Below are 24,183 nucleotides of genomic sequence, written 5' to 3'. Positions count from 1 at the left end.
TCAGCAAATTTAAAGGAAAATACAGTTCGATCTGAAATGGTCCTCTGAGACGGCGAAATAATAAAATATACTAAATAGGATAAACAGGTAAAATGGAAGTTGCTTTACCAGTCAACGTTGGATATAGTCTGTAGCCAAAGTAGCACCTCCACGGTTCGTTTGGGTACTTATTGACACAATTATGCGGCATTCGAGCCTTCCAAAGTTCCATCCCCTTGTGAACAACGTCAACGGGTGACAAACCGTTTGGTGAATAGGGAGCCCTGTCGAGAAACCAGCCCGAATCCGACACACCTCTTATCGCGATATGTTTCAATCCTGCGATTCGTCGTAGTAAACATTTAAATAAAAAATTTCAATTAACGTATATAAATAATATTTAATATTTTTATTCGCAAATTTAATGATCTAATAGATCTTTCAAATCAACATGGACCCGTATTTATTATAATATTGCATGAAGTTCTAAAAAATAGAAAAGAAAAAATGTAACTCACCCAGATTGTGATGAACTAAGCTGTGCACGTGATTCAAATTCAACATGACACCGGTTCCACCAGCGCTACTACCAGCCAAAAGAAGGGAGCTTGCATTCTCAAGTCCAAGAGGAATTAGATCCCGCACCACTTGCAGTACAATCTCTGCACCCATGAAGGAAAACATGTCATTCGGTAAAGCTCTAGTACCGCTCCAACTGTCACTCGTGCAATAAGGGACGAATCTAGAGATACAAGGAAATCTAGTTATGAAAATTTGATGATTACGTATCTTCAAAAATCGTTCAATATCGTAAGAAAATTTTAATCCATTTGAGAACAAAAATATGGTCAAGATGGACAATACCTACACGTGATTCGCATTCCACCAGTACGGATTCTCTTCCGGATTAGCTGATAACAAGCCACCAACTGCAACAAATTAAAGAAATTTTTCTGTTATAGTTCTTAAAATTTTATAACTTTGATTTTAATTTTTCTTCTATCCATAAGTACACGAACGATCTGAAAAGGAACGCCCTCTTACTTATTCGAACCTCTCTCCCATTTTAACTATATCCACTAAACCTTATTGTGTGTTGCTCGAGAGAAATCGAACCCCCCGAGCAATGCGACATGTTGTCACGTGTCGCGAAACTCGTTAAACAGCCGACAGACAGCAGGGAGAAGATTGCGGAACGGTGCGGCGTTCCATTGCAAACGTTAGAAAGTGTCGAGTTAGGTGAACATACGACTTTCCAACGGAAGCTACTCACCGTCGCGTGTCTCAGGCCACTGAGTCGACGTCATCAGATGCCTCAGCCTGAGCCACCTGTTTCTGCAGCTCTTATGGTCGTAGCAGTACCAGCCACCTTCTAAAAAGATGATCCACCTCTTGGAACCATGCGACTTTCTCAGGTAAAACCCTGACTGGGATCCGTCGTTGCATGTGATCGACCTGTTGCTGAGGTAAACCCTCTTTAGGCCTCTTTGCTCTTCTAAACCGTATTTCTCCAAAATCTTGATTAATTTCTGGATCGTGTTGCTCTGGATCGTTGCCGTGCTAGAAGACACGGAAACGGTGTTCGTCGGTTTCTCTTCGGCGGCTATCGTCAGCATAAGAGCCGTTAGGCACACTGAGATCTGAAATCGATGCGAAATATTCGTGGTACAATACTTTCACTACGCGTAGCTATGTTTTAAACAAATCTTGCTACTTGATGTAATTTTTTACATTGCTGAAGTTTGTGAAAGAATTTGTGGATTATGAGAGCGTAAGTTTGTGCAGTTGATGGGTTTGCTGCTTTGGTGTTAACACGGTACTTTTTTAGAGTATACATAACCAATCACAAGTTCAAGCATATGCTGGTTTTCTCCAAACGAGCTTTGGAAATTTTTGGGAAAAATATTTCTATGTATCGATCTTTATCTTTTTATCTTTATCTTTTTCGGCAATTTCCATTTGGAAAGTCCTATATCATGTTTGATCCGCTTAGAAGTTAGCTGGAGCAACTCCGTGTCCCAAAATTTTCTTAATTTTAGTACAGCAATACGCGATAAGTATTCAATTTGTGAATTTAACATTTTAACATTTTTTAAAGTTAAAAAGAAATCTAATTCCCAAGTTATTGATTTCAATGGAATTGATTAGTTTCACTGAATTATCCTGCAAGAAAATGAACCCAACTATGAAAATTAAATATATTTTACTTATTTATTCTCATTGGTGCACTTCATATAGCAAATTTGATTTTAAAACGGGAAGGTTACTAGTAGAATTAATTAGTTAAAACACAGTAGTACAAAATTTTCATTATCGAAGATAAAATAGAGTCACGTAATTTATAAAAAGCTCTTTTCTGGACTGAACAATTTTAAATTTTATTCCTAACACGTTTATGCTGAAAAAATTCCAATCTCGAGCACGTGGTCGGAAATCAAATTAACAAGATAAAGGACGAGAATCCCGTTTCGCGAGACCGCGTTATAAACTGGAAACTCCGGCTGAGTACGTTAATCACCGCACCGTATAGTCTATGATAATGAGCCGACGGAGATACTGTGGCTGAGTGAGCAGAAACTGCAAGCGAAGGAGATAAGCTCTTCATCGTCGGTCTCCCACGTAGTTCGAAAATGACCATTATTCAACCTGTTAGGCAAATACATCTTACGATGGGGTAAACAGGCTACCTGTTCCAACCACTTTGATCCCCTTGGCGAACGAAGGACGTGCCGTCATGTCGAAGAATTCATGCCAGTGGCTTTAATACGTTAGCTTGATGAATCTTAACTAGATTCTCATTATGATGATAGTAATGCATTAATATTTTTTGCTTCCATGGCTCCCTTGCATGTATAGAAAGCATCATGTAGATACTTTACCCTGCTACATTTTTTGCTCACTTCTGACTCAACCATATTTCTTAAATAAAAACTATCTCAAGTTTAAACAAGATATGAAAAAATTCTTAACATTTCGATTCTATATTTTTTGAGTTACATATACATATTATCGTCTTTACATACTGTCATTGTATATGAGCAATTTTATTTTTAAATAAATTTAATCATCATATATGAATGTAAACTTCATTTCAATCGGCTCTTCTCTTCGTTATTAACAAATTCGACACTCATGACAATGATCCAGCCTCCGCTGGGTAAGGATTGTTAAAAATTCTTTCATACTTTCTTCAAATTTATAAACTTTTTATAGGAAGAAAAATACGGCTGAAAAATATAGATGTAAAAATATAGTTGAAGTGGAAATAACCTAAAGATTGTAGTCAAACTAAAGTTTCAAGCAAACTGGCAATGCAACATCCTTGCAATTTAGTATCTATAGTAACTATGCAATTCGGCACGGGTTTATATTCTTAACGACAGAACGTACACGAGCGTAAAATACTGGAATCTTATGCTCGTGGATCGTTAGAAATATAAATTTGCACCTGTCAAGGATAAAAATCACGCAGCGTCACGACTATCACGAGTAGAAAATCGCAGTGTAACGTCGCGACTCGTCGCCATCGCTCGTCTAGTCGTCTGCATCGGGCTGTTAACTATAACGACTATTTCCAACCATCTCTTGAATTTCACCTATACACTAATATACATATACTAATCTTTACCTCGTTCGCAACATTCCTGAGAGACCAAGCGCAACAATTTCAAATCGGCCAATTTCCCTCCCCTTTCTTGATCCCCTCCTTTACACAAGCCTGTAATTTCTCCGTCGACAGGGATTTTCACCGTGAGGGCATAGAAAGCAATAACAACGTCGGAACGGCGCGGTAACAAACGAGCAGCAGGCCCCGGGAATAATTTAAAAGGAGGAAACGTCGTTTCTTCACGGCGCCACTCGCTCTTTCTCCTTCTTTCTCTTGCTCTCCATTACTATAGAGAATATAACTCGTGCGTTTCACCACAACCCCTCCTTCAATCTCTATCTTTCTTTCTCTTTCTCTTTTACATACGGGGTGTCCCAGTAATCATGAGACGATCGGCAAGGTAACGATTTTACAGGAAGAAATAAATAGAAAGTACAGAATAACAATTTTTCATACGGTACTTTGTTTTCTGCGAAATTCAATATGAAGATTTGTTTAGTGTACGTGAACTTGGCTAATGGCTACCTACGCACGAGTAAACTACCAGCAAGAGGTTATTTTTCGTGCGAAAATAAGCTAAAAATGTAAGGTAAAATTTGTCTGTTTGAAGTCTTGTTTACAAGGGTTCGAGCGTGTTTAGTTAAAAACCCAGCACAGCCGTGCTTACTTCATAAATTTTCAAATTTTATCTGTTTGAGAACAGGCCGACCTAGGAAAATATCGTATTCCACATATTCGACTTATTTTCCCATGTAGAATAAACTCCTGTCAATTATTCACTCCTGCCCTGCCTGCAATGAGAAAAGTTAAAGTATACTTGACAACTTTTCAAACCCAATTTTCTCCAGAACGAAGCATCAGATTTATTTTACATTTTCAACTTATTTTTTCGTGTAAAATAGCCTCCTTGCTGATTGTTTCATAATTAGCGGGATACCCTGTATAACACGCACGTGTATACAGTTGCTTTGTCTGGCTCTTTCTCTCTGTTGGTCTCAGCGTCCCAGCCCAGCAACTCTATCGCGATGTCGGCTACTTAGGATCAAGTTCCAGGTTGCAGAACGGTAGCCGACGGCGGAAACACCTTGGAAACAGAAGCTCGTTCTGGCGGCCAGAGCCAGATGAAAGGGAGCCGCCCAGCTATGGACGCTGGAAAGGAGAAACGTTGTTGCGACGCAATTATGATCGGGCATAATGGGCCGCGAACACCGGATCGGCTTTGGAGCACGTATCGAAACACACCGCTGTCGAGAAAGAGCTCCTTTCAGTACGACCATGAAGCGAAGTACATTTCGAAGATACTTTCGACCTTATCCGAGAAAAAAAAGTTGTAAATTGTACTTTTGTTTCTTTCATTACTATCATTATTATTATTTTTATTGTAATCAGCATCCTTGTTTCGAAAAGGCATAAGCTGAATCGATGAAAAGGACTTATCAAACAAAATCGCATCTTTCTCTCGTAAAATTCGTTATCGAAGCTAAACCCGAATGGACACCCTAGTCGCTCACGAACCTCGCGTCGTTAATTACGCTCCAAGTGGCCTCCACTCGCCGAGGGAGAATATATCAAAGTTCCGTTAACCAAGACTAATCCGTGCCGTGTCGTCGTGGAAGCGGACGAACCAAGTCGTAAATATCATTTACACGGGACTAGGAAAGCCGGAAGGTTCGTTCATCTTCGACCTGAGCAACGTTTCACAGTTCGATGACGCTGGAAATCGCGGAAACACTGTCGCCAGTCCCGCTGCGGGGAAAATTTCCCTTCTACCGAGGAGAATCGATCCCTGGAAGGCTGGAACGCGATCGCCGTTCGCTTTCAGACGATTTTACGAGCAGGTTCTGCCTGAAGCGCCGCTGAGAAACCGCGACGAATCTGAACTTTCGGGCAGATCGTAAATAAAATTCACGAGCCCGGACCCTCCCACGCTTTGCGTAACCACTTTATTATGCTGTAAATCAAGCTGTCCGTGCGCACGAACGCCCTTTACCGACGGCCCTTTGCCTCGTGTCTCTGAAAAATTTCGTGAACAAAAAAGGGGAGCAAGAGAGAAAATCTTCACTGTTGTGGTGCACTCCTTTCGCTAAAAACTATAGTGACACGTAAATTTCCGGTCGTGTCACTTTAGTTTGCCGATCCTGTGTCCACACTATTAGTTTTGGACGGTTTAGTGTGGCCGCCCGTGAACGTTACGAGCGTACGCTTATAAAAGGGTGGCGCAAGGGGTTGTAGTGTTGCAGTAGCATAGGTTTCGGCTTATGGTTTTTAGTCCTTTTTGTTCTGTTTTTCGTTGCGTGTATAAGGGTTTATTATACGACGTATTCGATATGAATAATGTGAATAATATGAACATACGATGAATTTCTTACTTGAATTTATCGATAATTATACTGCTCTCTAAATGTATGTCGGTACATATGTCTATTAATGGGAACAGAATGAAGAGCCTCGATGCAATACAGTAACTATCAATTTAACAAGACTTACAATAGCAACGCGTGTAAACAGAAACAGAGATTAATGTTTGTAAGTCTCAAATATGCACGCGTAGCGATCTAAGTAGAATTCACTGCTATCGAATTACGACCGTTTAATGTTTTCAACGTTTTTTAAACATCTTATTAAAATTGAAAAGTGTGGGTGAACAATTTATCAACTATGACGTATATACTACATAATAATTTGAATAACCAAGGACCATTTATCATTCATATCGTAGGTACTGTTGTAGTATCTGTATAAGATAAATGAAATTTTTACACGTAATCCTAACTTGATGTCCAAGATTGAAATATTTTGTGCAAAATTCCCAACTCCAATATTATATTTTCTCAATAAAAAATCACTTAAAAGAGCTTAAAACTTTTTGTCCTTTAATTACTTCGATTAATCAGATTTTGGAAGAGATGAACGAGGCGTCGTCCGGCAATCAATTTCTGCAGGGCTGAAATACTGGTCGCCCTATAATCCACTTCCATCCCCTTTAAATTTATAATCCCCCTGGATCTACGTATAATTCGGGCGTGCATCTCAAAGAACTTGTCCCGGTGCTTATGGAAACCCTCTCTCGTCCTTCCCTTTTTCCTCTAGTTCGCCACTCTCTTTCTCTGCCTCTCTCTGGCTCTACCCTGGTTGCTCCTTTTCTCTCTTGCGCAACCAGCACATTAGAGGGTGTTCTGGGCGTGAAGGTGTCCGTCATAATTTGCCAGCCGGCGCATAATCCCCGTGACAAAGGCCGACAAAGTGACGGTTGTTACTGGCCGCCACCCTTTCTTCAGACTGCTAAGATTCCGGTAGCAGGTAAAGCGTTTAAAGATTTCGGCCATCCGAAACTCGAATAGATGAATCACGGCTCGAAGTTGAGATCTTTTGCTGGTGTTCTTGTCATTTCATTTGAGCGTTTCGTAGATGTTACGAGCATATACATTAGTAGATTGCGAATGTTTGTGCATATCGTTACGAATGCAATCAAAGAAATGGAATCCAAGAAAATATTTATGCCACCCATTAAATACCGTAAAGAGAACTCGATTTTGGATATTTCTAACGAAACAATCTCTTGTCAAAAATAAAATACCAATATTTTTATCTCGTGTATTTGAATAACAAAATATACTTTTATTATAAATAATAATTGCCTGATATTTCTTTATTTTCTAACGAAGTGTATAAGTTATATATTCACTTTTTTCGTAGCTTAAAACTAAGTCTAAGCTAATCTAAACTAAAACGTGATGCTTGCAGAGTAAAGGGTTATTCGTGCAAATGTTATAAAACTAAGATTTCTTTATGGGTTAGCGTTCAGAACGTCTCCTTTGAATAGAAAGAATTTAATAATCGCGCCGTATCAAACGTACGCTTCGCCAACCGACAGCTGTCGATATTCTGGGAAACCCTTTCGTTACTTCGTCCCTCGATTCCATCTATCCATATCGCCATCGAATTTCACAACGTACAAGCCGCGCGCGATCCGCTTATCGTCTTCTGCATCCTTCGTGCCAATTTCACTATCCTTCCGTAGCTCTTCTTATCCATAAGGAATCTTTGACGCCGTACATGAATGTATGCAAAGAATTCATTTACAAAATTGAATTTTTGTATGTTCTGAAAGGAGCATCGTAAAACTAAGAAAATTCTCTTATCATATAGGAAAACGTTATTTTATAGATATTAAGTTACATAGAAGTTTAACATAAACGTTTTCTTAAAATTAATCAATCGCACTATTTTAAATAGATCATCTTCATTTGTCAGATAAAAAATTGACCTACTAATTGGGAAGCTGTTTAGAAAAGGAGCTCATAAGACTTTAGTTCTAACTTTTTAATATTACTTACGTTCGGATTAATAATCGCAAGGGCTCTTAAAATACTTTGCTTTTTAATATATACGAAATAAATACAAACTTCATAATAATTAAGCCATTTGTGTCAACAAAAATTATCGAAGTTTTCGTTTCTAATCTTATAATCATTTCACTCTCAGTACTATCTACTGTTCAATTTCCAACTTTCACTTCAGAACGTGCTCCAAATCATGAAGTTTTCCTATTTAATTTCACCATACTTTCTACCATACATGCTCAATTCTTCAAGTTCAAGAGGACATTTCAACTTTTCAATTGTTATTTTCAGAATGGAGTCTTTTCTCTTGAATCGATTCAAATTACCGATGGGACGTAGAATCATCGAATTTCGTTCTCAAAATCAACTTTTACGAGTCTACACTGAACCATTTTCCCAATATCCTCGCTTTAATCGATTATCTTCGTTATTCTTATAGCTTCTTATTTTCAAAATGATTCAACTACCCAACTTTTTCTTCAGAATCGAACTTTCTTCGGATCAGTTCAAATACCATCCAAATGATTTATTCCCTCAGAACCTCAAAGCGAATCTCTTGGTCTCAAGGGAGAAGAAACATTCGAATTCTCAAAGTCTCTTTACCCACCTCCCTACGTTGGCAGTCGCTACGCCCACGTAAACATCCCTATGTCGAACTTTACAATTTTGTTCTTCCAACCGAATCTTCTTTCTCAAATCGACCAAACTACCGTTCAAACGATTATTAAATTTCTGTCTCAAAATCAACCCTTAAGATTCTATACCGAGCCATTTCGACTCAGACACACGAAAACCCAATTCCCTTTGTTATACGTCACGATGTCCGCGTTTCCTAGCGGCTCGATTTTTTCCAGAAGGTCGATTCGTTTCGCGGGTGCTGCGGTGGCCGGTGGTGCGTGGCATTCCATCGAATGCACGCTTACGAGCCACCGGTGCGCCTCTCTTTCTCTTTCCTCTCTCCTCTCGGTACTCCACTCGGTGGACGCGAAAACAAGTTAAAAATAGCCAGCGAGTGGATCGCGGTCGGCACCTTTGAGACCGCGGCTCGGAACCCGCAACAGTCGTTGATCGTTCGCATCGTGTTTCGTCGTCCGGATGTTGATGATGATGGTGAGAGACCGTCTCGTTACCATTACGAGGGCCGCTCACGCAGCCGGCTAACACGCACCGCAAACCTCGCATTACCATAACCGCGTGCACACAGAACCGTCCGCCGCTTCTTCGGGGCTTCCACCAAACGTAAGAGAAGGAAAAGAAGCGAAAGGTAGGAAGAGAAAGAGAGTGAAAGGGAGAGGCGAATCACCGTGGCGTGCTTTCGAGCTTACCGCGGGTTTAACGATCTTACAGCGCGACTCTTGGTGAACGCTTTTACTGCTCGGAGACCTGTTAGCTGCTCTACTAAGATTGACTGCAATTGTCAGCCGCCTTTAGCATCCCCTTTCGCCAAGCGCGCAACTTCAGCTCCCCCAGGGGGAGGTTTAACGTCGTTTGCTCGCGTTTCTATTAAGCCGTCTCGCAATTTCTACATCCTATGTATTCCGGCTTATTAAAATATTTAACTAGAAACTTGGCTTTACTACTGTTGTGTTGAATTATGGAATATCAGAAATTGCTGTAGACTGACGGGCTGCAAGCAGATTGAAATTATATTTTTAATTTGTAAATTTTTTGGATAAATTTCATTCGTATTTAATTGAATTTATGATAGATCAAGTAAGATGGAAGGTCTCTACGTATTAGAATAATTTTGTACACTACTGTTACATATTTTAAGATTATAAATTGGCACACAAATCATTTGAAGCGTTACGGGGAATATATGTGTCGCAATGTTGAACGAATTAATGAGAAAAAGAATAATCGTATAGTACAATGTTGCATTTCCTATGTTGATTCACGGCTGTAGATAAGCCGTATCGGTGGAATGATTCATGCCATGCTTAGCTGTTCGGTCTACAATTAATGAATGGATGCGATAATTGCAGCAACAGCGGATCGAAAATTTGCAACCTAAACCGAAGATAATTTATAGGGATTCCCGATCATCTAATTCTCATTCCAAATGTACAAACGAGCATAAGTTGGAGATTATTAACTAAAAAATTATCTTAGACCAAGAGTCACACCATAAATACTTGTTGCAAGTATCTCGTTCTATTAATACGATTTAAAAGATTTTAAAAAGAATTTTATATATCTTTCATCAAAATTCTCTTACCACAAATAAGAGTGGAATATCTTGTATCTCTTACTTGGCTAGCTGTCGCATCCCTAACTCACGCTTTCTTGCATCATCTTAGGGAACTTTCTCCCTTTTGAATTTATGGTGTCTATGTATATACAGGGTGGTTGGTAACTGGTGGTACAAGCGAAAAGGGGGTGATTCTACGCGAAAGAAGAAGTTGAAAATATAGAATAAAAAATTTTTAAAAAATTTTTTTCTTTTTTTTTAATTTTTCCATCGAGACAACGATCTACAGTGAAATCCGTTATGACGAGACGTGATAAAGTGCACGCGTACCGAGCGAAAATTCAAAGTCGATTTTCTCGAAAACAAAGCGTCAAACGAAAAATTTTTATTCTATATTTTCGACTTCTTTTTTCGCGTAGAATCACCCCCTTTCCGCTTGTACCACCAGTTACCAACCACCCTGTATATGTATGACTCCTATATTGAATTTATAGTCTCATGCACATCAACGATAAATATTCAAAAGCACTAAATGTCGTTATGCCTTGTTTTAACAGCTTCAAAGTCGTTAAATTGTCGCCGAGTCTTTAATATCTTTAACACTATTGTCATTCTAATTTAATGCTTCTCAAGGGTGCTGCAATGGGATGAATTTTACACAAATGTTTTAGTGTACGACTTAAGAAACATGCTACTACTTAAAACATTCGTACACTTCCATCGACTACATGATTTTTTAAAAAATCTTCCTGTCTTTTCTTTAAATAACGAAAAGACTTCACATCATCCTACTCATTCTTCTGGAATTGTTACTTCAACAACGATCGAATAACAAGATCCAAACTTCGATTATTAACACGCAACATGGCACGAATCACATTTTTCACGACAACAACAGCAAAGCAGAAGACAGGTAGCTAAGCAAAGAGAGTTTAGACCAGGCATCCAGTCCGTCTCTAGTTCGTTCAACATCTATCCTCGTCGACAGCTCAATCGATGGAGTCGGTCGCGTATCTTCTGGCGGAAGAGAGCGGCGCGCCGCTTAAAGAGACCGACAACCTCACGGTGAAGAAGAAGAAGAAGAGAAGCATGTGCGCGGAACATCTCAAACGCGCCGTCATCCGTGCCCGTACCAAAGATACGTTTTCAAGCGTCGATCGTGCGTTCTTCTCGGCCGGACGATGAGTTTCGAGCCCTCACAGGGATGTCGATGGCCTCGTTAAGCCGAGGTTACGAGACGACGCTCGGTCCTTCTTCGAGAACGGCTGCCTCGTAACGCTCGCCAGAACTCGGAAAGCACACGACGACGATGATTTTCACGCGAAACGACCGGCAGCCGTGTACACTGCACCGGTACGCTGCATCGAGATCTCGCTACGAGATACCAGGCAGGTGCTTTCGCCAAACGCCTCCTCCATCTTTCAACCCTCCGCGAGAAGGTTTGCCGAATTGTTTTTATTATACTCTATGTAATTGCTTGACGAGATTTTTCGAGAGAAAGACAAACGGATGAAATTTTAATTTCAACCTTGATTGTTAACCGTTTGAGGAACGAACATCTTTTAATGTAATTTTCTAAATCCTCTTAAAAATGTGAGAGGTATTAGGTTGTTCGTTAACAGAAACGGTCTTCTTCGGTGGTTTTGTAAAGATATAAGACACTAAAATTTGAGGTAAACTTCACGGAAAACAAGTATACTCATTGTTTACTTAATCACCAACTTAGGGAGTATGCAATAAAACCTACAAGGGTTAATGTATTTTACGTGCATAACTTCGTTTTCTGAAAATGTATATATCACTTACCATTAACCATTAACTTTCACACTCAGAAATATCGACACCTTCTAATTTTATGGACTAATTTTATGGACGTTTTACGTGCTCACCTTTATGTCCAATTTATAGACATTTTTTATGATGAACCGAACGACGTCACAAACATACACCACTTGTGGTAGTACGTTTCAAAAGTCGCTTGAAAACGAGGGTAAATACGCATCGCCGCGTATACGTATCCGGAACAAGGCAGAATGCCCATAGATCGAAAGGCAGAGAAAGAAAGAGCGAGCGTGAGCTCGTGTAGGAAGGGGTAGATGAGGCACGCTGTGATATCCTCAGTAATTTATGGTGAAGGACTCGAGGACGAGAAGAAGATAGAAAGAGAGAAAGACAATATCAACTGCGCTACACGTTTGAACGAGAGAGAAGTCGACGCACAACGCACGACACATAGAGAAAGTGGAAGGATAGAGGCAGATAGGCCATGAACAGAACACACACAGCTTGTGGGCACTCGAAGAAGAGACGAGGAGAAAGACGAAGAAGAGGAAGAGGAAGCGAAGAGGGGTTAGAGAGGAAGGAAGAGGGAGCAGGTGGCAAGATAGGGTATACACCAGTGGATTAAGGCGCGGAGCGGCGAGTCAAAGAGATTTTCTCCCCATCCCGTCTCGGCGGGGGCCCCTCGGCCTAACAAGGGCTGAAATATGACTGCCGCAGCCCTACCTCGCCTCGCCTTAGCCTGCCACGTCTTTGGCCGCCGTGCGCCTTTCGAACGAACCATGGAAAAGCGAATGAGATATCCGTTGCCGACTAATTTATCGGTCGCTCTTCCCTTTTGCTTCTCAGCGAGACTGGGATCAACGCACTTCCCTTGAACTTTCTCGATTTGCATGCAACCCCTTGGCCTACTTTGGACACCAACCCTTTAGACGTCTCTTAGTGATGAAAGAAAAATTGGATATTAATTGCGCCATATTTCTTCGATCGACTTCTTGGTATTAATAAATGATCTGAATATACACGGTTATTCGTAATAATTTACGTCTACACGCCAGTCAAGTGACTGTCAGAAAGATATCTACCATATTATGAATAATATTTATCTATTTACCATAAATAATAATAATAATATGATGGTTCGAAAATACAATAAGATGCAATACCATTGTTCCATTCAACTGCTCATTCGCGATTGCATTTTTATCTATTCGCGATCGAAGCTACACGCTAATTATCGAGCTCTGAGAAATTCGATTGTGACGATTAATTATATTTTGAAAACGATATCGAACGAAGAAATCTTCGGATTTATCGCGAAAATACGTCGCTTTTCTTTTTATCCCTTTCCGGAATAACTCGGTACTATTCCGGTTGTGATTGCAATCGCGAACAGCGCAGATTCGAAAGATGGAAGGATATCGGTGCAATTAAGGGATTGTGCAAGACATTTAGGTTCGTTTAATGGCGTGGCCGTTTGAAGCTGATGGAGTAAATGGAGGGTGTTCAAGAAAGAATACAGCGTACAGCGGTTTAATGATACGCGATAGTCAACAGAGCAGGTGGTGCTCCGTAAATGTACGCTTATAAGTTAAAGTTTAAGGAGAAAGAGGCTTTTTGTTCGGACATATTAGAGAGCTGCGTGTTCGTTACGGAATTTGTTTTTGTTGTGAAAATGTTTGCATTTCTGTAGAAATGGTGGGTTACAGAGAAATCTTTGCTCATTGAATGTAAAATAAAGTAATCGAAACTGTACTTAATAATAAAGTAACAATAACAGTTTTCAAAAAGTTTCGTGTAATTCTCAGTAATTCGCACCAAACTGTTATTTCATAATTATACTATGCTATTGTAGATCTCACATGCATAATACACATTCTTACAACGTGCAGCCAAGTTTCTTCGTGGCACCACCGTGCATTGTATAATTAATTTACTCGTGCATTCTCCGAATCGCTCTTTATTCGACATCGATATTGTGGCGTAAATATTCGCTTGGTCTTCGATCACACAAATTCTTGTTACCACGATAAGTACGTAGTATATTTGTGTGTAATAAATGGGGATATATAATTATTATTATAAAACTTTGTTATATTATATATCATATTATATTATATAAAACTTTATATTCTATTATTCATTATTTCTTCTTCGCTTCTCTTTTTTTGAACAAATTACAACGACCATCGCGCTCGTTCTAAAGTAAAACAAAAATCTAAAGGAATATAGATTCGTAAAGAACAATTCTACATTCTCGATCGTATTAAGTTCTTCTGAATGGATGAAGACGAAACGATTCCTCCGAAGTAGCCAGCGCCATCCGCGATTTCGTGGCAGTTGAAAAATGTGCCAAAGAAATCGCGCGAAATTACAAGCTGCGATCGCAGTATTTTTCTACGGGACGCAATGACGATGATTACTTTGTACGCAATGACCACTCGGTGCGCTTTAAAGCCGCAATTTGCACGAGCCGCAGCTCAAAGGGTGTTTCATGCTGCGAAACCGCAGCGGCTGTCGCGATTTCCGGCCGCAGGAAATTGCCGAAATTACCAAAATCTCAACAACGTCCCGAGAAAGACGAAATATAAAGCGTTCACAGAATTGTCCTCCTTTCTTCTCTTTCTCTCTCTCATTCCAGATAAGATCTGTATGTTAAGCAGGCAGTCTTTGAGTCGCTCACGATTCTCGATGCGTTTCTCTAACGCGCTTCATGGTTCATTATGCCGCGTAATCGCGAGGACATTTATATTCTACGAAGATTTCTCTGTGCTATTGTGCCATCGACCTAGATGCGCTAATTGGCTTAGCTCGTGATTCGATCGATTGTCTTCTCCTTTTTGGAGATGTATACTCAGCTTCTCGATCCTTTGAGCAACATCGATAATTAAGTCTCCAATGCATAAACCGGAGTAATATTAGTCTATAAGATTGCATCTTTAATTTAAGAGATACAGAAATAGGAATTATATGTCTTCGACAAGAATAATAAAATACTTTTAGGAAATTCTTATTTGAACCTTAGTAATTGAAAGGTTTCACTGTGAATGTTATTATGTTGCAGGAAAGCAATGAATTACCTTATCTCTTCTTTTGTACGATAATATATATCTGATTCTACATAGAGATTTTTTTTAATGTCTCCTCCACTTCTATCTATATGCACTTGTTACTTCCGTATCATAAAATTCCCGATTGTGTTCTAATTATTTCACTAGTACATATTTCGTCTTTTCTGATATAATTCTTCTACGTTGCTGATTATGGAAAAGTACATTACGCCGTTAGGGTGCCTTCAAACTATCAAAATATATTGCCAATATTTCAAAGTTTTCAACTAAAAGGATCAATACATATCGTCGATACAACTGTCAATATTGTATATAATTGTCGATATTGTATCAATAATATAAATATAATATGAATTCCTCTTTACATCATCAATTCTTACTTCCCCAATATGATGTCTTCACACCCCACACTAGTGTTCCATCCGCTTACCAAAAATCAAGATAAGGTTCATAAAAATATAAAGACTATGGTGCACAGAAGAAACCTATCGGGTACTAATAGTGTGCAAAGTAATCGGGAGCGTGTGGTGATTGCACGGTGGTCGTGACTGTCGGTTACGGTGGTAGAGGATGGTGGTGGCATTGGTGGCGCTGGCTCGGCCACTGCTAGCGGTGCTAGTGGCCGTGATGGCAATGGTAGCGGTGGTCCATCGGAGTAAATATATTGGATGGTGGTAGGATTGGTGGCGGTGTCTTCCGCTCTCTACTTGAGCCGCGTGCCCGCTCGCTCGTTCACGCCCGAGGTGCGCCTTTGATGTGCCGCCTACACCGCGTTCTTGCTAACTCTCGCGCCGCCAACCGCGCCGGATTCTGTTTTTCTTCCTTGGCAAAAATCTTCCACCGTCTTCCTCTTCGTTTCTCATCCACTTTCCACAATTCCTTCTCCCTTCCTCTTTATACCAGTTGGCGGCAAGCCTAGCGTATATACACGTTCGCACTCTTACATCCTTTTGCTCGTCTCTGCCCCTTCCTCCAGCTCGGTCTTCTTGCTTTTTCTGTCGTTATTCCTCCGGCCGGTTGCTCGTAGCCGGTAATAAACGAGAGTCGGAAAAATCGCGAACAGAAGGAGAACCGTCCGACGACGATGGCCTTGATTCGGAGGCGAAACGGAGGATCGATTATCGCCGGTCGTTTGAGGAATCGACCGCAGCGGAAATGACGTTTTTGCGAACGCGGGACCTTCTCTTTCCTCGAGTAGTACGCACATAGGCTTCCCTTCGCGTTTGCGTGCGACTACCAGGCGGATTTGAAATCAAAACTCCCCTCAGAAGAGTTGCGTTTGAAGTTTATTCTACGAAGAAATTCAATTTCAACTTGGATATTAATTTAAATTTAGATTTTAGATAGAAATTTTATTGCCGTTTTTGATAAGTAAGATTCGTTACGTATAACAAAGTTGTTTCGCACGACCAATTGTTACCAAGAAGAGTACCAATTGTTACGAAATTGTTCGATATTGACTTCTGCATGTTTCTTTGATCGTTTTATTCGTATTAATAAACGAGATACGTACTAATATATAGTCATTCATAAATATCTTCGTACATCTGAAGAATAAAAAAAAAAAAAATAAAAAAAAATAAAAATTTTCGCGATAAAATTACTTGAACTCATTATTTGTACGTTCTACATTGTACATCTTGTACATTGTACGTCTTTGCAGTGAAATTTGTTTAAATATATTTTATCCCTGCTGTTCTCGCTTCTTTTTCTTGTTTGTATCTCTTCAGATACCTTTTTTTTCTTTGAATACTTTATTCGTACGGAGCACGAAATATACAGAAGGTAATAAAATTATACTAAACCAAACATTTAAACTCCATCCGTATTTTAATAGTGTCTATTAAATTCTACCGTCTCAAGTTATACAGACCCGACATCCTACTTGGACTGCTATCCTCAGGAAGGATAATAAAAATAACCCTGTTATAAGATATACGAAGACTTTCCTGACTTACCGTGCCGTAATTTAAATCCTACTGAAAAATGGACAGCACGTCAGTTTCCCAACGTTGTGTTACGAAAACGACGTGGAACAAAGAGGTATCGAACGTGGCCGCGAGGCGAGTTAGATGAAATCGAACCCAACGTAGTAGCAGTTGCGTAGGCCAATCATTTTACGGGGGCTTATTTCGATGACCTATCTCTCTCCTTGTTTTGTGTTCCCTCTCCGTTCCCCCGCTCACGGACATTCTTCACGCGTGCTCGGTCCGCACGCGGATCCTTTTGCTGCATCCTTACGCTTTCCGGAAGCCCCTACAAACTTCGGCGCACTTCAAAGGTTCTCTTGGCGTTGATCAGCGCTCCGCCGTACAAATCGATAATGCGATTCATAGTTGCTCCGTGACGAAGTTTCGCTGTAGCCTTTTGTAACGTGGACACAGAGCCTCCGGGGACCTAATAGTCCTGCCTGTTCGACTTTACCGCTCTCCAAAAACGAAATCCTTATTTGATTCGTATAGATCGACCTATATCATCCAACTACACATATACGTAAATAGGAGCGTTGTGAAATTATATTTTAGTTTGAATGCCGATTTGTTTAGAGGATTTTTCGTTTTTATTGATTCGTGGCTAAGTTTTTGAGAGAATGGTTATCCAAAATTGTAGGGTTCATTTCGCTTCGCACGATGATTTTTTTAAAAGATCTTAGCATAGAATGTTAAGCACTTTGTGCTTTTCATAATTTTGTGGTTAAATTTTCAATATTTCTATATTACATTTCTGTATAATTAGTTGCAGGTGTCTCGCGATGTTCCAATTATTTCCGAAATTTTTCGTTCGCTTTTACTCAAAGAGTGATAAACAATTTGTCGAATTTCGAAGTGAATCTTCGCCTCGATTTAGCAGGTTCATCGTCACAGAGAAGCAGAAGCGATTCTCCAGAGCTGCATCGAGTCAAAGGGCTTTTGAGGGGGCGCCTCAACAAATTTGCAAACGGTTAGCGAGGGCACGCGTATTTATTCAGCCGTTCGTCTCTTTTTACTTCCTCAAAGACAGCGTCACTACCGCTTTTCTGACCAGTCGCTTCCTTTGATTCTTTCTATCGGTTCCCTCTTCCTTCTTTGTTCGCTACTCGTTTCCTTCTTGCCGCTTTCCTCTTACTTCCCTCTTAGGATCATTTCCTTTCTATTTCGATCATTTTCTTGTCTATTTGTTTATTTAACCATTTTTATCGTTCGTCGTATATCTGTAACCTTCTTTGTATATACCTATAGAGCATATAATTTTTCACGCAAATTTTTTCTAACGTTATTGTACATATATATGCTTCTCTAAAGATGATATAAATTTTTTGTCATTTCTTTAAAACATTTATTATATATATATATCACTGTTTTTCCATTACGATAAAAGGTAAAAGACTTCGTTCTCTATGTTGTCCCTTTGTATCTATTTTTTTGGTTAACGATTCGATCGACTGAAATATACCTACTGTTGCTCTTTTTCTAGTTTCAAGTTAATCCTTCTGATTTAGTATTCCTTGATTTTTATCTTTTTATGACTTTTATCTTTGCCTTCTATCATCTATCTACTATCCCTCTTCTTTATTCTGTCAAACCTTCAACCTGTTACATCCTGTATCTCCTTCGACCCTTATCAAATCCACGAATCCTCCACCTAATCCTTTTTCTTTTCTGTATCTTTCAATCCTCAGCATCTTCTGTCAAACCTTCAATCCTTTGCCCTCTATCAGCCTCCCTTTCTCCCTCATTAAATTCACCAATTCTGAATCTCACCTTCGTTTCTCATCCATTCCCGCCTCATCAAACTTTCACTTTCTGAATTCACCTTTTCCATATCCACATACACATTCTATCTTTCACTCTTTCCCTTCCTAATTTTCCTTTCTCCTTAAAACCCATTTAGTTTTATCCTCGAGAAACCTTTATCATCCTCAGTAAAGCTTTATTTGAGGAGCAATATCTACAAATGTGCATCTATTCAATGATCCTCAAGAAAACCGTACTGTTTATGGGACGTCCTAATATTTACCATCCCCTTGCTTCCAAGTGTATCAAATCTCCCTTTGTGCTTCGATGGGCCCGTCACTGTGCACCACCGTCTACCACCCCCGCCCTATCTTAACTCTCTTTCTTCGTCCATTCGTGGCCCGCTCGTTGTTCGTACACCCGTGTATATCGGTCTGTGGCGCACAGTCAGTTCACCGAGTACGCGGAACAAAGAGGAACAGAGGCGAACAAGAAGGACAGAGAAGGAGGAGCGTTTGATCTCACCGCCAAGGCAGATCGGCAAAAGGCCTTTTTCTGCGGGCCCCGAGAGAGCTTCAAGCCGACCTCAAAGACTTGACTGATGACTTGCGGCCACGACGACTCCGCGCGCATGGCTCTGGTCCCGCAAACCAGCGCTGGGACAAACCGACAGTTCAAGGGAGAAAAGAAGAGGAACATGTCGAGAAAGACGAACGAATGCAGCAAATAAGTAGAGGAGGATGGTCCACGTATGGCTTGCTGTTCTAGCGACGAACGCCGATTTCCTGCGAACGACGCGTGCCTACTCGCGTGTCAAACGAAGATTTGGGATTCCCTCGCTGGACACGGAACTCCGATGCTCCGACTCCAAGACTGGATTACACTCGCACTCGTGCTTCGTTGGTTTCACGGTTTACGTTTCAGGTGGTTGTAATGAAGTTCGTTCGGTGAGATTTAATTTTTGAAGGTTATTGGCGAGACGAATTTATCGAGAAAAAGTAGTATTTTCTTTTAGAGATGCTTTGGATTAGGTTTGTGAAAATATAAAAATATTTATCGTATTAGGAAGATTTGAGAAATGGAGTGAAATTTTACAAAGACTTGGGAATATTCGAAAAAAGAAGAAAATTAAATCAGGAGTCTACTAGATGAACACCTTTCGTCAATCATAGTTACTACGGTACATTTCTGAATAAGCTTACGATTTGAGTTAATTGAGTTAAGAATTAAATATAGGAGCAACATTTTTCATATGAACACAAATCAATCTTAATCAAAACCATCCCCAAAAATCACCAAGTCATCCATAAAACAAATATACATCATCAAAACAACCTATATATATATATATGTAGGTATGGCTATATAGCACCAAGCAAATATATATCAACCGCAGGATCGACGTATCCTACCAGGAAGCAAGACCCGCGATTTCATCCTGGCGTCATTGTCCCGACTACCATGGTGCTTACATAACGAACCGAGAACCATCAATTACGTCTTGCATAAAGCGGCGCTCGCCACGCAACAGCACTCTGCTCCGAGTCCGGTGACGCGAATAAATCGTCTATTGGCCCAGAAAAATCCGCCCGTGTCACACTTTTCATCGTCTAACCGGAAACCGGAACCCTCTGTGTTTCACTCGATCCACAGAATGATTAATTAAAAATTTTACATTGACTATCAATAGGTTAATAATGATACCAAAAGGAACAAGTAGCTACAATGTATATTTTTGTTTACTATAATATGATAATACGTGATGATCTAGATTTTATATGAATAGTAAACGAGACGTAGTAAACGTTGTTTGTAAAATATGCTATGTAAGTTAATTAAGATTTGTAAAGTATAATGGTGATACGGAAAATACAGTAGAACAATCTGTTCAGTAGTCCAAAAAAAAGGTATGAAATTTTAAAAAATTCGAATTTTTCTCACTGAAGAATTCATTTTTATTTCGTCATATCTACTGCTTCATTTTTATTCGCTGATCTATCAGATTATTTTTTAATTAGTCACAGATATACTGCGATAGTCTGTTGTAAATAGAACTCATAAACATCCATATAATTACTATTCATACGATGTCCACTCGTTTTCCTCATTAACTATTACATTAAGTTTACATAGTAAGTACTCATGTTCAAATAAGCAGATTCAATGGGCAAAAGCTCAGTTAACCGGATATTAACTAACACCTGGTTCGTATGAATGAAATTCTACCATGCAAATATTTCCCAAATTTCCCTCTAAACGTAAGCTAGAACCTTTTACCACCGTTCTCTTCATAAACTCGATCAACCAGTCAAAAATTGATAGTTGATAGGGTAGTAATGGTATCTAGCAGACAGAGTACCTGTAGTGTTGATCTCAGTGCACGTGATCATTGGAAAACGAAGCACGAGCAAGCAACTAACAAGGAAGAGACGACAGAAAGGAAGAAAGAGAAAGGCGGAAAGGAAAAAAGAGAAAGGGAGCATCGGGGGCTAGTCAGGTCAGCGTCGCCGACGGCTGGCTGAGCTGTGGGGTATACGAGGAAGAGGAGCGTTGTTCTTGGGCCCGCCGTTCGGAGGAGAGACTGTCGGCTCCTTTGAAGTCGGTCGGTACCGTGTGTAATTAGGCCGCCGCTCCCCACCCCGCCCTCAGTCTCTGATCTCGCCGCGCTGTGTCGCTAATTGCTCACCGCCCCACGGCAGAAGCGTCGTCGTTGTCGTCATCGTTATCCTCGTCCAATTCTACGTCAGGTACCAACGTCGTTGTCGTCATTGCCGCCGCCGTCGCCGTCGTCGTTGAGGAAGAGTCGTCATGGGGTCGTTGTTGATTCGGGTTTGTCGAGTCCTCTTAAAGTGTAACGAACTAGACAAGCTGCCCCGTCTAAACTAAACATCAACGTGGACGTGTGCTAATTCCTAGCCAGAGGCTATGCACCAGGTAGACCTCGAGTTGGACGAGCTTCGGTAGCCAAGCATAAACGATGCGATCCAGAAGGTTTCTCGTTGCCCCAGGACCACGTTCTATGTGTCTCTATAGGATAGGGGTGCTATATAGAATCGTGTTAAGGATTTTGGAAAGTTTGGAAGTTGTATTTGAGAAGTGGTATTGAAGGTTTGCTTTCTGGCATTGAGTTTTCAATTTCAATGAAGCTTTTAGTGCGATGCCTTAAACTCTTGCATACTTTGTTCTTTGTTTACTTTTGTAGTTTCCTTAGGAGACTTCCGCCTTTCGCTCGCGTAACTGTAGCTTCATTAAGGGCTGAACGATATACATTGGTACTGAATAACGTCGAAACACATGCTATACCTTTTCAAGGTTTTATGGATTTTACCCCGGAAGCCTTGATTTTCATAATCGTCATTTTATTGATAATTGAGTTTAATTCAATATTTGTTTCTTTAATTCGAAGTTATTTTAGTTTTATTTAACATTTTTACAATGGATCCATTTATACGAATCTGCTAGGAGTCAAGTAATTTATGTAGCTGATAAAAGCCCGTCGTAAGAATTCTTGTTCGAGCAAACCGTTTCAATCAACAAGTAGGAACCAGAAGTTCATTTAGTCAGACACTAACTTAACTTTCCTTCACATAGATGGAGCTCACATAAACAAAGCTCTACTACAAATTACTCAATTTTTTAAGAATCTCTTTTTATTTACTTCTTTCCATTTATTTCCTTACTATTTTTACTCGTTTCTTCTTCTACCTTTTTTCAAGTATTAAATACAAAGTCCTCTTGTTTGGAAACAATCTGTGCGTTTCTCGTAAAGCATACAGTTAGAATTCTTTGCGAGCCTATCTAACACCGTTGCTCCCATTTTTGACGTTCACATTCCGGCTGCAGCAATCTGCCGGCTTGGAAAAACGTGCTAATTCACCGTCTTACAACCAGACAATGACTCGGTATTCAGGACATTCCGGACATTCGGTTGAATGACACGCGGAACCAGTGAGAGTTCGTTGCGAAAACTGGAGATGTTTTAAACCCAATAAGTTATGCCAAGCAATCGAACAATATGAATATATCTACTGAGAATGAGAGTATTACGAGTTTCGCAGACTACAAGTTAATTCTTCGGTAGGAGTAAAGCTCGAGGAGAGAGAACGTTTTCTGTCGAGAATATAATCGAATGAATTAATCAGTGATTCATACGATTACAATCGCGAGACTGTAATTTGTTTCGTCGGTGTTCTTTAATTTGAAACATAGTAATGGAAGCAGATCTAGATAACGGAGGTATACGCTGATGTAATGAGTTAAAAACGTACCTTTACGTAATTAAGATCGGTAATTATTGCTATGAAATGTAATAAGCCAACGTAATTTATAACGTACGCTTCTTTTAATATTTTCCACTTTTCTTCCATTGCTGGGAATAAAATCATATTAAGTATATTATATGTCTCAACCAAATATATTTGAACTATCAAAAATTTGATCGATAAATCATTCAATAACAAAGTATCTTGGACGTTGTATTTTTTTATAAATGTCAGACAGAAAAATCCGAAACGACAGCTTTTACGGCCTTTTTTTTTAGGTAGATTGATGGTTTGTTTTCATCTTTATGGAACTTTCTGACAGAAAAAATATTCGATACTGTGTGTTGAAAGAATATCCTAACAAAAATAAAAAAGCTATAAAATTCAACCGCAATGAAATAAATGAACTATCCGATAAGTAGAAAATAATCATAGGTAACGGTTAATATTATACTGAAGACTAATTACTAGAAACTTCGGTTAAACAATATATTTATTTCTATGCAAACAACGAAAATGACAGATCTTTTCGATCGACATTACATTACATTACATTAAAAGGCATTGAAAGTTTATTTTTAGTTGCACCGTAGGATTTTGGAATACTCCTAACAGAATAAATATTTTTATAACTATGCTATTCGATAATACGCGATATTAAATAATCCTTCTAATCCTCTATTAAGTCAAATCTTAACACCATAACTTGTAAGACCATATTGCAAATTTAAATTTCGAGATACCTTAGAGTTTCATTTAACTTAACCCATTCCCATTTCACTGTAACGGTTAATAAAGCAATCAATATCAGTCAAGGATTAACAAAACAGCCACCGGAATTTCTTTGATCGACTAAAATTCTCAAATCAGACTCTTATTGTTAGAAAATGAATTCAGAGTAGAAACACTTTTCGACAATTCACCGAAACGTACAAAACGCTACAACAGCGATGGAGCATCTTTCTGCGAGCTAACCGAAAAGACACATGGAGATTCAACCGCAAATCTAACCGAAAATCCAGCTTTGGCGAATCGAAACAAAACGTTCCGACGCAAATGCAGTGGAAAGGCGAATAAATAAGAGATAGAAGGGCTTAACGAGCGGAGGAAACGAGAAAGCAGTCGCAATGGGCGAGTCAGAGAAAGGGGAGAATCGATGTAAAGACTATGCATGGCGCGCGAAATCACAAACGAAATCTCGATGTAAACATGCTTAAACTGTAATCTCTGCCTTTCGG

The 24,183-nt window shown here is 39.6% G+C and overlaps 1 protein-coding gene across 1 annotated transcript in view; it reads right to left on the bottom strand.

Annotated features, from left to right (window-relative positions):
• The window catches only part of LOC117159076 (palmitoleoyl-protein carboxylesterase notum), a 38,131-nt gene that overhangs the window by 9,723 nt on the left and 4,225 nt on the right, over positions 1 to 24,183 (bottom strand). The window contains exons 2-5 of the mRNA XM_033338604.2: positions 1,253 to 1,619; positions 848 to 908; positions 498 to 721; positions 109 to 318 (exon numbers count right to left, since the gene is read on the bottom strand). Of these exons, the coding sequence (XP_033194495.2) occupies positions 109 to 318; positions 498 to 721; positions 848 to 908; positions 1,253 to 1,619 (862 nt within the window). The remainder of the gene's footprint in view (positions 1 to 108; positions 319 to 497; positions 722 to 847; positions 909 to 1,252; positions 1,620 to 24,183) is intronic.

This window comes from Bombus vancouverensis, chromosome 7, assembly GCF_051014615.1.
Source record: "Bombus vancouverensis nearcticus chromosome 7, iyBomVanc1_principal, whole genome shotgun sequence".
Lineage (NCBI taxonomy): Eukaryota > Metazoa > Arthropoda > Insecta > Hymenoptera > Apidae > Bombus > Bombus vancouverensis.
Note: the sequence above shows the minus strand (reverse complement) of the source record. Positions and strands in the feature narration are given on the sequence as shown.